Below are 10,714 nucleotides of genomic sequence, written 5' to 3'. Positions count from 1 at the left end.
CTGTTTAATTACATAGCTCTGTGCCTTATACAAGGATTGATGTAAACTGCACTGTCTCCTATGGATCCCTTCAGATTACAGTCCCTGCACTGTCCCTGCAGTCCCCCTATGCTGTCCCTACAGTGTGCAAAAACTCTCCCTATCTCCCTACACTGTCCCTGCAGTCACCCTATGCTGTCCCTACAGTGTGCAAAAACCCTCCCTATCTCCCTACACTGTCCCTGCACTGTCCCTGCAGTCACCCTATGCTGTCCCTACAGTGTGCAAAAACCCTCCCTATCTCCCTACACTGTCCCTGCAGTCACCCTATGCTGTCCCTACAGTGTGCAAAAACCCTCCCTATCTCCCTACACTGTCCCTGCAGTCACCCTATGCTGTCCCTACAGTGTGCAAAAACCCTCCCTATCTCCCTACACTGTCCCTGCAGTCACCCTATGCTGTCCCTACAGTGTGCAAAAACCCTCCCTATCTCCCTACACTGTCCCTGCATTGTCCCTGCAGTCACCCTATGCTGTCCCTACAGTGTGTAAAAACGCTCCCTATCTCCCTACACTGTCCCTGCAGTCACCCTATGCTGTCCCTACAGTGTGCAAAAACCCTCCCTATTGCCCTACACTGTCCCTGCACTCTCCCTATCTAGTATTCCACAATTAAAGGCTTCTTGAACACTGTCCCTAGCTCATGAGCGCTTGTCACATCTCTCTCTATACTCAGCTCACAGTGAAATGGCAGAGACCGTGTGAGATGAGGCTTTTATAGGGCTGCGACATCACAGGGGCTGGCTAGCTGCTGATTGGCTGTCTGCACGGCATTATGGGTGATCTCACATTCCCAGGCTTCTTCCTTTCTCTTGTGTAGCTGACATTTTAGAAAAAAATAAAATTAGTTATCACAAAGTGCAAGGAAATTTGGATTGAATTCCACTTCGGATGCTTCGATTCGCTCAACACTAATCACAATGTATTTCTCACAATTATTACATTTCAACAAACCATACATTCTGGAAGCACTGTTTCCAATCACTGACAGCAAGCGGAGGAACTGAAACACCCCGTCTGTTAAAAAGCTGTAAATTCTCCATCGGTACACTGGGCTGGACGATCGTCTGTTTGCAGTTTCATACTTACGACGCTTCTCTTTTAAACTGATTTGGGATAATGATTTCCTGATGATGGAGAAGCATGATCACTAATAACGATGTGATCCTTTACATGGGACTGACATTCGGGGGGAGTGATTAATAAGTCATGAAATACTGAGGTTCTGCGATGCTAAATGTACTTGAATGTGTTAGACAATTACATAACTGGCAATTCCCTTGTATATTATAGCAGCTGCAGGGTCTTAGTAATGGAGCGGAGAAGCCAACAACACATCAGCGGACAAAGGGCGAGGATCGGGCGAAAGTATAACGGGATCACAGGATCAATGAGCCCCGTGTTATACTCGCATGTGTCCACCAGGTGGCGATGACTTTCAGCCAATATATTCTGCACCACAGAGAGTTATCTGTGGTGTTACATAGGACTGCAGGTGACATCTACTACATTATCTGTACTCAGAGTTATCACTGTGTTATCTGTGGTGTTACATAGGACTGCAGGTGACATCTACTACATTATCTGTGCTCGGAGAGTTATCACTGTGTTATCTGTGGTGTTACATAGGACTGCAGGTGACATCCACTACATTATCTGTACTCAGTTATCATTGTGTTACCTGTGGTGTTACATAGGACTGCAGGTGACATCTACTACATTATCTGTTCTCGGAGAGTTATCACTGTGTTATCTTTAGTGTTACATAGGACTGCAGGTCACAACTACTACATTATCTGTTTTCAGAGAGTTATCACTGTTATCTGTGGTGTTACATAGGACTGCAGGTGACATCTACTACATTATCTGTACTCAGTTATCATTGTGTTACCTGTGGTGTTACATAGGACTGCAGGTGACATCTACTACATTATCTGTTCTCGGAGAGTTATCACTGTGTTATCTTTAGTGTTACATAGGACTGCAGGTCACAACTACTACATTATCTGTTCTCAGAGAGTTATCACTGTGTTATCTGTGGTGTTACATAGGACTGCAGGTGACATCCACTACATTATCTGTACTCAGTTATCATTGTGTTACCTGTGGTGTTACATAGGACTGCAGGTGACATCTACTACATTATCTGTACTCAGCTATCATTGTGTTACATAGGACTGCAGTTACAGTTTAGTGACAAGTTCCTCTTTTCTACATTTGTGTTTATTGGAATATTTTTTTCCTCCATTTTTAGTAATACATTTTCTATTTTTTCTTCTGATGATTTTTGTCACTTTTCTTGTATTTTCCACACGATGGTTGATATAATTCATTTTCCGTCTCTCTGCACATCATATACATAAACCCGTTTTTGTTGACGCCATTTTCTTTGCCGCAGAATTCCAGGTGCCCCTCGAGGTCGACCTTTTGGGGTTGCGTGCCCTGTGGGGGGGGTACATCTGAGTATAGATAATACAGCCAGAGGAGCAGGACGATATCATTTTCTTTAATATATAATACATTTCCAAAATAGTCATCACCTTTTCTACAGATGCTGAAAAATGTTTGCGTAAATTAAAGGCGAGGATGAGTCCATTGAGGCCCCGCGGTCACTGAGGCGTTAACAACAAAAATTTGAATACAGAACGTTATCATCATCACGAGGTTATCAGCGGCGACGGCAGCTCAGTGATAGAAACACGGAAAATAGAAGAAAGGTGCAACGCGGGGGCGGGCTCTGAGCGTGGCTCCTCCCAAAAAGCTGCAAAACATTTCCAATGAAGTGAAATCTATGGGGCGATCGGCCTGAATTCTGCTCCTCAAAACTCATCAGTGACCCCTGCGTCCTGAGGTCCAACCCTGTGATTCTAGAACTGGCCTCCAGATGGCGCAAGGAGTAAAGGCGGAGACGCCTGTGATTCTAGAATTGGCCTGCAGATGGCGCAAGGAGTAAAGGCTGTGATTCTAGAATCGGCCTCCAGATGGCGCAAGTTGTAAAGGTGGAGACGCCTGTGATTCTAGAATTGGCCTGCAGAGGTCACTAAAGAGTCGTGAGCAGGAGATTTCAGGGATCCTGAAGGAGAATGGATAAAATAATGGATCAAAAATAATCCAAAAAGTTGTCACTGTGCGACCATGACCAGGAGCCGGGTCACAGCCCCAGTCTTCACCCACCGGGACCCTGGGGCCTTCATTCATCTGGGCGCTCTGTTTCCTTCTAGGTGCAATGATCTGTGAAGCTTTGTGCTTCAGTTCTGCCCCATTTTCAAGACCACTGCTTGCTGTCAGTAAATGAGAATGTGTTGTTATTCAGAGGCTGAAAACCCACCCTGGCTCTAGGGATTGTTACACTGTATCACTGCAGACAATCTCCTGTCCTGAAGTTCTGTTACACTGTATCACTGCAGACAATCTCCTGTCCTGAAGTTCTGTTACATTGTATCAGTGCAGGTAAAAGCTGGAGCGTACACTGTCTGGACTGTGCCCTACAAGCGGTGTGAGCAGGACTAGGTCATGGTGAAGTTTCAGCAAATTAATGGAAATAATGATTCCATTCACTTCAAGCAAGCAGAGATGTGGAAAATTGTGAGAAAGCGAAAACTTCCTATTACACAGTGATTACACTTTACTTACAGAAGACTGGACGCCGGTCCTTTAAATGACAGTTTTTAGATAAGTCATAATGGCTTAAATTGGGCAAGAAAGCAATTTTCACTACATTTTTGGCGGTTTCATTTTTGTGCTTCCACGGATATCAGTGCAGCGACGTCGTGTTAGTAACGGCCACCACCAGATGCATCGTGTTAGACAGTTAGTAAAATACAAAGCAGAAACGTCTCCCCGGGCCGCGCGCCCACCAGACTGCGCTCATCGGGGGCATTAGCGCTGCTTAGTCCACCGGGGCGACTAGCATGGGGGGGATGGGCGGTTATAACCCCGACCCCCCCCACTCCCCCAACCCAATGCTGGCCTCAATAAAAACAAATACAAAAATAAAATTACAGTTTCCGGAAAGTTTTACGAGACGCGTTTTCTCCGTCAGCGAGCGACTTCTGAATTACGTAGCAACGGCGCCAACGCCGAGGTCCCTCTGACAAATTAAAACACAGCGTAACTCGGATCTGTCCAGCCCATACAATAGGGAGTGTAAGACACGGGCGGGCGGCCTCCATGCCGCGGGCGCTGCCATTACTCGCAGGCGAGTTTACTATCAAAGCTGGAGAGCGCTATGGCGAAGGCCTGGAGGGCGCACATCGGGTAGTTGTAGTCCATGGTGAAGACGTCTTCTGCAACCCGGCCAAACTGCATGACGATGTAATCCGCTGCAAGACAAAGACACAAGGGTGAGACAGTGCGGGCCCCCAGACTCCTGCTGCATTATAGGGGCCACAGCCAATGAGGGAGCCCCTCTGTAGGTCCCAAGAGACAAGGGTGAGGCAATGCGGCCCCTGGACTCCTGCTGCATTACAGGGGCCACAGCCAACAAGGCACCCCTTCTGCAGGTCCACCGATACCAGAGTAAGGTCAAGCAATGGGGGCCCCCAGACTCCTGCTGCATTACAGAGGCCACAGATAACAAGGCAGCCCCTATACTCTTCGGAGGTTTGGATGCTGTCTGGTCTGTAGACAGCTCTCCATAATGCAGCAGGAAATAGCATTTTTGAAATCTGAGATTTGTTAATTAACTGTTAAACAAACTCAGGCTGAGAACGTTGCAATGCCACTGCCACAGGGGCCCCCAAGAAATGGAAGATGGGTTACTGCAGGTTCTGGTAGACTGAGGATAGAAGACATGTCCCACAGTCTGTGGCTCTCCATAATTCATTTGCAGCACTTTCAGAGCACAAGAGCAACATGAGGGATGGCTCAGGCTCAGTGGGTGAGGAACAATCATCTCCTATGCCTAAAGTATGCAAGACTGCAGCCAAAGACAAAAAGGAGAAGGTGAGGACTGATAGTAAGCAGCTGTTGGTGAGCGATTCTATCATAAGAGGTGTGAAGTTTGAGGAAAATGGTGTTGTTGTCTCCCTGGTGCTACTGCTAGCAGGGACAGACGACGCATCCTTAATATTGTTAGGCAAGCAAAGCAGGAAAGGGAGGTGGATGTTCTTGTCCATCTTGGGACAAATGATCTTGCTTTTAATGAGGTTTTTAAAGGTGAAGGAAGCTTTTCACACACTTGGAAATGATATACGGGAGGTTGCATCAACTATTTCATTCTCTGCAGTTTTGCCTGTGCATAACCTTCAGCATGACAGGAAGATGCGCATTAAGGAATTCGATGTATGGCTTGGTGAATGGTGTCTGAACCAAGGGTTTGGCTTTGTGTCTCATCTGAGCTCTCTTTGGAATGGAAAAGATGGTTTGCATCTTTCTCTCAAGGAAACGAATGCCCTCAGTGAACAGTTCAAAGTATTTGCTAAGAAGCATTTAAACTCGGAAAGGAGGGCAAAAGAGTGATAATCCAGCAGTCCGACTGGGATATAACAATACAGGGTTCCCTCTATATAGGAAAGACAGAGAAGGCAAGAAAGGGGGTGGCCCTGTATGTGAAAGATAGCATAAAATCTAATTTAATACAAGTTAGCGAGACCAATTTAGAGTCAGTTTGGGTTACCTTGCAGCTTGATAATCATAAGGTAACTCGTGTAGGTGTGATATATAGACCACCTGGCCAAGTCAAAGAATTAGGTGATCTACTAGTTGAGGAAATAGCTACAATGACCTTGAAAGGGGAAGTTAACATTATGGGAGACTTTAATCTTCTTGATGTAAACTGGAAAACCAAAATAGCTAGTTCTGCCAGGAGGACAGATATTCTAAATTCCCTACTGGGATTATCTCTACAGCAAGTAGTGGAGGAGCCAACCCGGAAGGAGGCCATTTTAGACTTAGTATTCACAAATGGGAATTTGGTATCTGATATTACTGTAGGGGAAAGCTTGGGATCTTGTGATCACCAGTCAGTGTGGTTTACTAGAAGTACAGTGACTGATTCACACCACACACAAAAAAAGTTTTAGATTTTAGAAAAACAGACTTTTCTAAAATTAGATTAGTGGTATACAAGTCCCTATCAGACTGGAACAGTTTCATTGGAGTCCAGGAGAAATGGGACTACTTAAAAGTGTCACTATTGAAGGCAACAGAAAATTGCATTAGGCTTGTCAGTAAAAGGAAAAAAAGGAAGAGACCACTGTGGTACTCAGCAGAAGTGGCCAAAGTCATTAAAAACAAAAAGATAGCATTTAGGAATTATAAAAAAAAGAAAAAAAAAGAGGATGACAGGGAAATTTATAAGATTAGGCAGAGAGAGGCCAAACCAGTTATAAGAGCTTCTAAAGCACAGGCAGAAGAGAAATGAGCTCAGTCAGTGAAAAAAGGTGATGATAAGGCATTCTGCAGATACATAAATGAAAAAAGAAAACTAAAACAAGGAATTACTAAATTAAAAACAAAAGAAGTAAGGTATATAGGAGAAGATAAAGAACTAGCTGACTGCCTCAATGATTACTTCTGTTCAGTTTTTACAAAGGAAAATGAAGAAGGACCTCAGTTAGGAAAGAAGACTAATGAATCTTTTGATGCATGTGTCTTTACAGAGGAAGAGGTTCTGAGTCAACTGTCTAAAATCAATACAAATAAGTCACAGGGGCCTGATGGGATACACCCAAAGCTATTAACAGAGCTCAGCGGTAAACTAGCAAAACCATTAACAGATTTATTTAACCAATCACTGGCAACAGGAGTCGTCTCAGAAGATGTGTGTGACGAAACCAACCTCGCCACTGTGTTTTGGAGGGGGCTGTTTGCCAGCCTCCTGCCCCAGGATTACGGTCCTTTGAGATACTTTTGCTAACTTTTAAACCCCTGAACCTATTCAAGTGAATTTTGGATAGGTTTGTCCCCAAGTTATACTGGTTAAATTGATGTAAGTTATATGTATGGACAATGTAAACTCACAAAGTTGTAACAATTTATAATAAGTGTAACTTGTCAGCTTGGGAGATAGTTGAGTGGATAGACAGAGGGGAGGAATATGCTGGGTGTGTCTCTATTGTGCCATTGTGTGTTTAAATGGTGATGTCTGTCCTGTTGTCTCCACATTTGTATTGGCGATTTCCCTTTGTCCTGAGAGATAATTAGATTGCTCCTCGGTTGTCTCCAGGACAGAGAGGAGGAAACCATGATGCATTGTGGGGATGTGTTGTATCTGTCCTGTGTCGCAGTCTTCCTTCTGGTCCCCTAGGGGCGTGTTAACCAGATGGGGACCTGCATAAATACGGGCGGGTAGCCCTCAATAAAGAGTTGCTGTTTTTGCATTCAACATAGAGCCTCGTCTTATGTGTATGGGGATTGCTATACGTGTATACTGTCCTGGCTATTACTACTAGCTCTTGTAAGATCTGTTCCTGTTCCTGGTTCCTGTGGTGGTATCGGTGTCGAGCGGAGTGCTTGTAGTCCCCGGGAGGCACTGGGAGCATCCATTAACGGAGGTACCCGTTCGGGGTTCTAGGAGATCCGTTACATTGGTGGCAAGCGGCGGGATCGTTCCCACAGCCATAAGGATAGCTACAGGAGACGCCATTCCATGGATTTTACAATTTGAGGGCAACGCATGTCCTAGTACAGCGACCCTGACAACCCCAGAATGGAAACAGCAGTGGAGTACGATGAGGGTGTCATGGATGACCGAGATGCAGTCCGCAAAGGCATCTGGTACCAGGTACTGGGTATTGTGGAGTATATGCGGGACGAGAGACTCCCCACGGAAGACCAGCGGTTGCTGAAGCGAGTAGCCCTGCGGATGCCCTTCCTGGGAGAGCAGCCCCGGGAGGAATGGATAAAGGAATTGGAACTCCTAGCATGGCAGGAGCTGTGGCTGGAAGATGCCTACCAGGCGCACTGGTGGTATGGGGCACAGTACCTACCCAGGACAGCTGAGCATGACAAGCCAGAGGGAGAGGAGTTTGATGGTCCTGGCTTGTTATGGGAGACTTTTTCAGAGCTGGAGTTTGGGGGCCCTACACAAGCCCGGTTCCGTGATCTCTTGGAATGGAGGGAGAGCAGGTATGACTGGGACGACACTCATGAGATTGAGCAGGACCTGGTCCACCTGGTGACCCGGGAGATGGAGCTGGAACAGGGCTACCAGCAGCTGTTCCACTCCAGTGAGAAGGCTCAGCAGGAGAGCAGAGTGTCAGACCCAGGTCCAGAGCCCTTCAGCTGGGAGGATATTGTGTACGTTTACTGGGAAGAACCCCAGATGGCCGGTGGAGATGGGACCGAGGTCTCTCCACTGCTCCTGCAGGGAATTGGGAGCCCAGTCTCCATTTCCCAGCGGCAGGCTGAGTTACAGGGGGCAGAGACAGTCAGTCCTGTCCCCCAGCGGCAGAGTGTCCTACAGGGAACAGAGAGCCCAGTCTCCTTTCCCCAGCAGCAGGACACTGTATTGGGAGTGGAAACAGTCGGTCTCCCTCCCCAGAGGCTGGAAGTATGTATGGGAGAGGAGCTTGTTACCCCCTCTCCCTATTGGCAGTGTGAATTGCAGGGAATTGGGAGCCCAGTCTCCATTCCCCAGCGGCCGTGTGATTTATTGGGAATTGGGAGCCCAGTCTCCATTAACCAGCGGCAGGCGGAGTTACAGGGGGCAGAGACAGTCGGTCCTGTCCCCCAGCGGCAGAGTGTCCTACAGGGAATAGAGAGCCCAGTCTCCTTTCCCCAGCAGCAGGACACTGTATTGGGAGCGGAGACGGTCGGTCGCCCTCCACAGTGGCTGGAAGTATGTATGGGAGAGGAGCTCATTACCCCCTCTCCCCAGCAGCAGCATGATTTGTTGGGAACTGGGAGCCTAGTCTCCATTCCCCAGCGGCAGCTTAACGCACCAGGGGGAGACAGTAAGCCCCACAACAGTGAAGATGGGACCGTGGTCTCTGCACTTACAGCACAGGGGGTAGGGACAGTCGGTCCTATCCCCCAGCGACAGGGCTGTTTAGCCAAAGGGGAGACAGTCGGTCTCCCCCTCCAACAACCAGACTCCAACCAGGCTTTTTCCGTGGTAGCGCTGGCACCAGGGCAGAGTCCCGCTGATCCCTGCCCACAAAGCAACCTCCACTCCAAGCCAGGGAGCAACTCAGAGACCGGGAGTACCAGCTACCAGTATAACCTTGGTGGATTCACTGGACAGAGACAGGCTACTAAATTCAACAGGTCCAGTATTTGGTTGTGGGTGGGCTGCCAGACTAACTGTCACCACCAAACATCTGAGAAGCTCTGACAGATGCCTTTCAGAACCTCCTCCTTGAGCTTCCTTTGTTTTGCTTTCAGTTCCTCATCTCGTTAGCCTCTCTCAGCTGTCATGTAGTTGTACTGATTGCATCCCTTTAAATTCCTCCCCATAGTGCATCAGTGTGCGGTTTATATTTCTTCCTGGAGTGTGTGTGCATGCTGATCCTACTTCCCAGTCTTCTACAAGATAAGTGTTGTGCATTCTTTTGTGTTTTTCTGTTTGCTGGATCCCAGGTGACCCTGACTCCCTCCGTGTCTAGTGTAGGGAGCCACTGGTCGTGTCCCCTCACTATTATAGGGTGTTCAGGTGTTATACAGTCGAGGTACGAGGATATGCGATCATCTACCATTGGGATTTTCGCATAGGCTGAGCAGTCAGGGAAAGTGCCAGGTCTGATGCAGGGGTCTCCCTTTTTGTTCCTTAGTTTTGGATCCAGTGAGTCGTATATTCATTTTGTGTTGTCTTGTTTCCTGTACACCTTCCATGACACTAACTCAGGTACCGACTGGCGTGAGGTCAGGTATCTGGTTAGTCTTCCCTGAGAGGGGAAGATGTGTGACGAAACCAACCTTGCCACAGTGTTTTGGAGGGGGCTGTTTGCCAGCCTCCTGCCCCAGGATTACAGCCCTTTGAGATACTTTTGCTAACTTTTAAACCCCTGAACCTATTCAAGTGAATTTTGGATAGGTTTGTCCCCAGGTTATACTGGTTAAATTGATGTAAGTTATATGTATGGACAATGTAAACTCACAAAGTTGTAACAATTTATAATAAGTGTAACTTGTCAGCTTGGGAGATAGTTGAGTGGATAGACAGAGGGGAGGAATATGCTGGGTGTGTTTTTATTGTCCCATTGTTCTATTGTCCCATTGTTCTATTGTCCCATTGTGCCATTGTGTGTTTAAATGGTGATTTCTGTCCTGTTGTCTCCACATGTGTATTGGCGATTTCCCTTTGTCCTGAGAGATAATTTGATTGCTCCTCGGTTGTCTTCAGGACAGAGAGGAGGAAACCATGATGCATTGTGGGGATGTGTTGTATCTGTCTTGTGTCGCAGTCTTCCTTCTGGTCCCCTAGGGGCGTGTCAACCAGATGGGGACCTGCATAAATACGGGCGGGTAGCCCTCAATAAAGAGTTGCTGTTTTTACATTCAACATAGAGCCTCGTCTCATGTGTGTGGGGATTGCTATACGTGTATACTCTCCTGGCTATTCCTACTAGCTCTTGTAAGAGCTGTTCCTGGTTCCTGTGGTGGTATCGGTGTCGAGCGGAGTGCTTGTAGTCCGCGGGAGGCACTGGGAGCATCCATTAACGGAGGTACCCGGTCGGGGTGCTAGGAGATCCGTTACAATTGGAAATTAGCAAATGTTGTGCCCATTCACAAGA

General features: G+C 47.2%; 1 protein-coding gene across 3 annotated transcripts in view; it reads right to left on the bottom strand.

Moving 5' to 3' along the window:
- Positions 1-2,329: 2,329 nt before the first annotated feature.
- Positions 2,330-10,714, bottom strand: part of TUB (TUB bipartite transcription factor) — a 68,430-nt gene continuing 60,045 nt past the window's right edge. For 2 of the 3 annotated variants that reach the window (XM_044270878.1, XM_044270877.1), the window contains exon 12: positions 2,330-4,360. In XM_044270878.1, coding sequence (XP_044126813.1) covers positions 4,227-4,360 — 134 coding nt within the window. In that variant the 3' untranslated portion in view covers positions 2,330-4,226. The remainder of the gene's footprint in view (positions 4,361-10,714) is intronic. The other variant, XM_044270879.1, reaches the window with a different exon arrangement.

The sequence above is a fragment of the Bufo gargarizans genome, chromosome 10 (genome assembly GCF_014858855.1).
Source record: "Bufo gargarizans isolate SCDJY-AF-19 chromosome 10, ASM1485885v1, whole genome shotgun sequence".
In the NCBI taxonomy this organism is placed as follows: domain Eukaryota; kingdom Metazoa; phylum Chordata; class Amphibia; order Anura; family Bufonidae; genus Bufo; species Bufo gargarizans.
The sequence above is the reverse complement of the archived record's forward strand: the minus strand, read 5'-3'. Positions and strand labels throughout refer to the sequence as shown.